Source organism: Gopherus evgoodei, chromosome 21 (assembly GCF_007399415.2).
Source record: "Gopherus evgoodei ecotype Sinaloan lineage chromosome 21, rGopEvg1_v1.p, whole genome shotgun sequence".
NCBI classification, from domain to species: domain Eukaryota; kingdom Metazoa; phylum Chordata; order Testudines; family Testudinidae; genus Gopherus; species Gopherus evgoodei.
In genome coordinates, this window is record NC_044342.1 from 8,987,861 (window position 1) to 8,991,432 (window position 3,572).

Sequence of the window (3,572 nt, forward strand, 5' to 3'; positions counted from 1 at the left end):
ATTATAAGTATATGTAAACATGCACATATATACAGAGATACTTTATTTTCTTGAATATATTGTATGTTCAGTGTACTGGAACATTATAGAAACAAAGGAATTGCTATGCTAAAGAATCCTGTCTCCTATGATGGCCAGTATCAGCTGTTTCAAAGACAGGTGAATTGAATGATAAATCATGGAGAAAATTTATTCCTAACTCAGATAGGCAGTAGCTGACTGACATCCCAAAGCATGAAGCCCTATACATATCAAAGCCATTTTAAAATTCTGAAAATATATCGAAATGATTTTATCTAAATAATATCCAGTAGCAATGAGTTCCACAGGTCAACTAGTCAGATAAGTGGAGTGGGAAGCAGAAAGAGAAATAAATAGATAAATAGAAAGATTTTTTTATACTTGCTCCCAAACTAATCCCAATAAAAAATTAACATTTGCTCAAAATTTGTTGTTGTATTGCAAAATAGTTTGACCCAATTGGTTTCATCTGTATGTTCAAAGATAATGTTCATTTTTTCAAACATTTCTTGCTCATAGTCCTTCTCAAAGCATCTTTCACATCCTTGTTTCTGAGGCTGTAGATGAAAGGATTCAACATGGGAGCAAAAAGGGTATAAAAGACGGACACCATTTTCCTTGGGTACAGAAAAGCTAGCCTAGTGGGCTGGGCATACATCAAAGCAGTGGACACATAAAATAAAGTCACAGCCACCAGGTGGGAGGTGCAGGTGGAGAAGGCTCTGTGTCTGCCCTCAGCAGAATGAATCCTGAGGATGGTGGAGATGATATAGACATAGGAGACAAGCGTAATCAGTGCAGTGCTCACTATAATGAGGCCGCATACGGTAAACATCACAAAGTTATTGACGAACGTGTCACTGCAGGATAGACTAATCAGGGGAGGGCCATCGCAGAAGAAATGATCCATCTCATTAGACCCACAAAAGAGTAGCATAAAAGTGAAGCCTGTTTGCACCATGGAGTTCGCACAGCCACAGATATATGATCCCACCACCAGCCAAATACAAACCCACTTGGACATGGTGATGGGATACCGGAGCGGGTTGCGGATGGCAGAGTATCGATTGTACACCATGGCTGCCAGGAGGAACCCTTCGGTGGTGAGGAAAAAAGTGACAAAGAAGAATTGGGTGGCACATCCATTGTAGGAAATGGCTTTGCTCCCTGATAGGAAGCTCACCATGGCTCTGGGGGCAATGGATGAGGAGTTGCCAAGATCTAAGAGCGACAAGTTCATGAGGAAAAAGTACATGGGGGTGTGAAGCTGAGAATCAGTTCCAATGATGAGGACCAGGATGGTGTTTCCCACCATGGTTATTATGTAAATCACCAGGAACATCACAAAGGGGAACATTTCCATCCACAGACCTCTTCCAAACCCCAACAGGATGAATTCTGTCTCTGCTGTGTGGTTCCCTGCTCTTACTGGCTCAGTAGCTGACATTTCCTTTAGAAAAATAGAACAAGAGAAAAGTTAAAAAAGAGTCAAATATAAAAGATATGTTGAAGTTTCTCCTAATATCTCTTGAAATCAATGGAGATTAGTCACCTAGATGCTTTGGAAGATCCCACTAGGTGCCTAAATACCTTTAAAAATTTGACCTCAGGTTTTTTTCTTTCTTTCTTTTTTTTTTTTTTGAAGATTTTACTTTGAATCCCAAATTAATCAACCTTCCCCTGGTTGAAGATTCTTCTTGGCTGAGGAAGACATGGGCAAAATCCCCCATGTGCAATACTATTCATTTATAAAAAGGATTGTAAAAACAGGCTTTTTTACACAGATGAATCTATTCCTTTCCATCTGCAAATCACTGTGTATAGATAGATAGATAGATAGACATGATATATGTTATCAACATTTCTGCTCCTGAGAGACTGCAGTGGTTCTAGTTGACACTTTAACATCTGTACGCAATATCCTTCCTCTGGGACACTCAGTGGGAGTTTTGCTTGAGTACAGACAGAGCAAAATCTGAGTAAGAATGTAAGGACTTGTTGTTTTCTTTTAACTCAGCTTTTAGCTGCATTATGTGTCAAGTGTCTGAGTCTTACTCACGTTGGGTATTACCTTCCTACCAGTGTAGCCTCCTTGATAACAATGGATTGTTAATATTCAGCTGTTCCATAAATAACCTTGTAAGTACATGTAGTCATGGTTCATCACCCTAGATTTGAATCTCCTCCATCAGAGAGATGGCAGTTGGGCTCTGGTCACTGGAATCTAGGTCAACAAACTAGAGATGTCCAGATAATTCTCTCAAGATGTGGCTGGACCCTTTACGAAGTATTTCCTAATTTTCTAATGTTTGTGTGTGGGGCAGAGCTGGTTGGAAAATAACAGCTTAAACAACCCACAACACATTTTTTTTAAATATACATTTTTTCATTTTGAAATGTTCCATATTTTGACTTAAACCTGCCAAGCAAAACCAATTAAACCATTTGCCATGTGACCCCCTCTGCCAGGTTTGTCAGAAGCCAAAAGGACAAGGCTCAATTTTTCTATGGGTTTTCTTAAAGACTTCACATGCACTGGCTCCAGCTTTGACCCAGAAACCTGGGAAAATACATACATCACCATGGGAACCCTTGAAGGGCAATTCTTCCCCACTGGAAAACACTGAGTCCAGGCGATACTACCAAACGAACTTTATTTGGAGTGTGTAGATGGGAGGGAGATGTGAATGAATTTGAGAAAACTAGCTATTAATACATTAGGAAGTCCTATTATGTGAGATTCCCCCAGGGTATCTTACAAGTAACCTCAGTCCAACCTACAGCTGGTGCAAGTGGCTGATGAGTTCTGGCCAATTCCCTCTTCCTCAGCTGGCCCATCACCATTAATTGCCCTGGGTTGGAGAAGTCCAAGGATTCTAGCTGGCCAGCGCTCCATGGGCTGCTGTACTACCTAACCCACCTGAAGTGACTTCAGTTTTTCTTGCTGTGAAGGGAGACCTGCACTAGTGTCCCTTGAGCTGGATGCTGTTTTCTCCATGGCTTCAGTCCAAGCTGCTTAGCTTTGTTGCCCTGTGTCCCCTCAAAGATGCTGGGGCTGTAGCATCACTGATGTCCATGGCCTCTGAGCCATCCACTGCCTCGGACAAGCAGTTGCTCTGTTTCACAGGTCTCCACCAACCTTCTGCGACTGCCGCTGTTCTGCACCATCCAGCTGTCTCAGCTCGCTCGTGGGGAGAGATCATTGGTATTTAGGGCTCTTTAGAGAGGCCTGACCCCCAAGAGACTCTCCCAGCAGCAAGCAGCCACCTTTTCCCTCTTTTCCTCCCTCTTGCTTCTCTGTCCAAGTCCCTTATCCCCACTATACTGACGGGAACCTTTGTGAGGTACATTGAACATCCATGGCTTGTCCGCGAATTGCCCAATACGTTCAATTGCAATTTACACCCCCAAAACATAACTGCATTTTAACTAAATGTTCCAAAGTGTCATATAACTAAAATGGAAATGAAACCGCAGAGCACAGCCGTTCAGTCAATTCCCTTTGCCCTACCATAGATCGTGGCAGAAAAGTCCCTTAGCAATGGAGTGCT

The 3,572-nt window shown here is 42.2% G+C and overlaps 1 protein-coding gene across 1 annotated transcript; it reads right to left on the bottom strand.

Annotated features, from left to right (window-relative positions):
• Positions 1-511: 511 nt before the first annotated feature.
• On the bottom strand, positions 512-1,444 carry LOC115637925 (olfactory receptor 12-like). Its single transcript, XM_030539513.1, has one exon. It carries the CDS (start codon positions 1,382-1,384, stop codon positions 512-514), a length of 873 nt encoding a protein of 290 aa, XP_030395373.1. The 5' UTR covers positions 1,385-1,444.
• Between the last annotated feature and the right edge of the window lie 2,128 nt (positions 1,445-3,572).

Coding starts and splice junctions, on each gene's coding strand:
- LOC115637925 (XM_030539513.1), bottom strand. CDS start 1,384: ATGGAAATGTTCCCCTTTGTGATGTTCCTGGTGATTTACATAATAACC.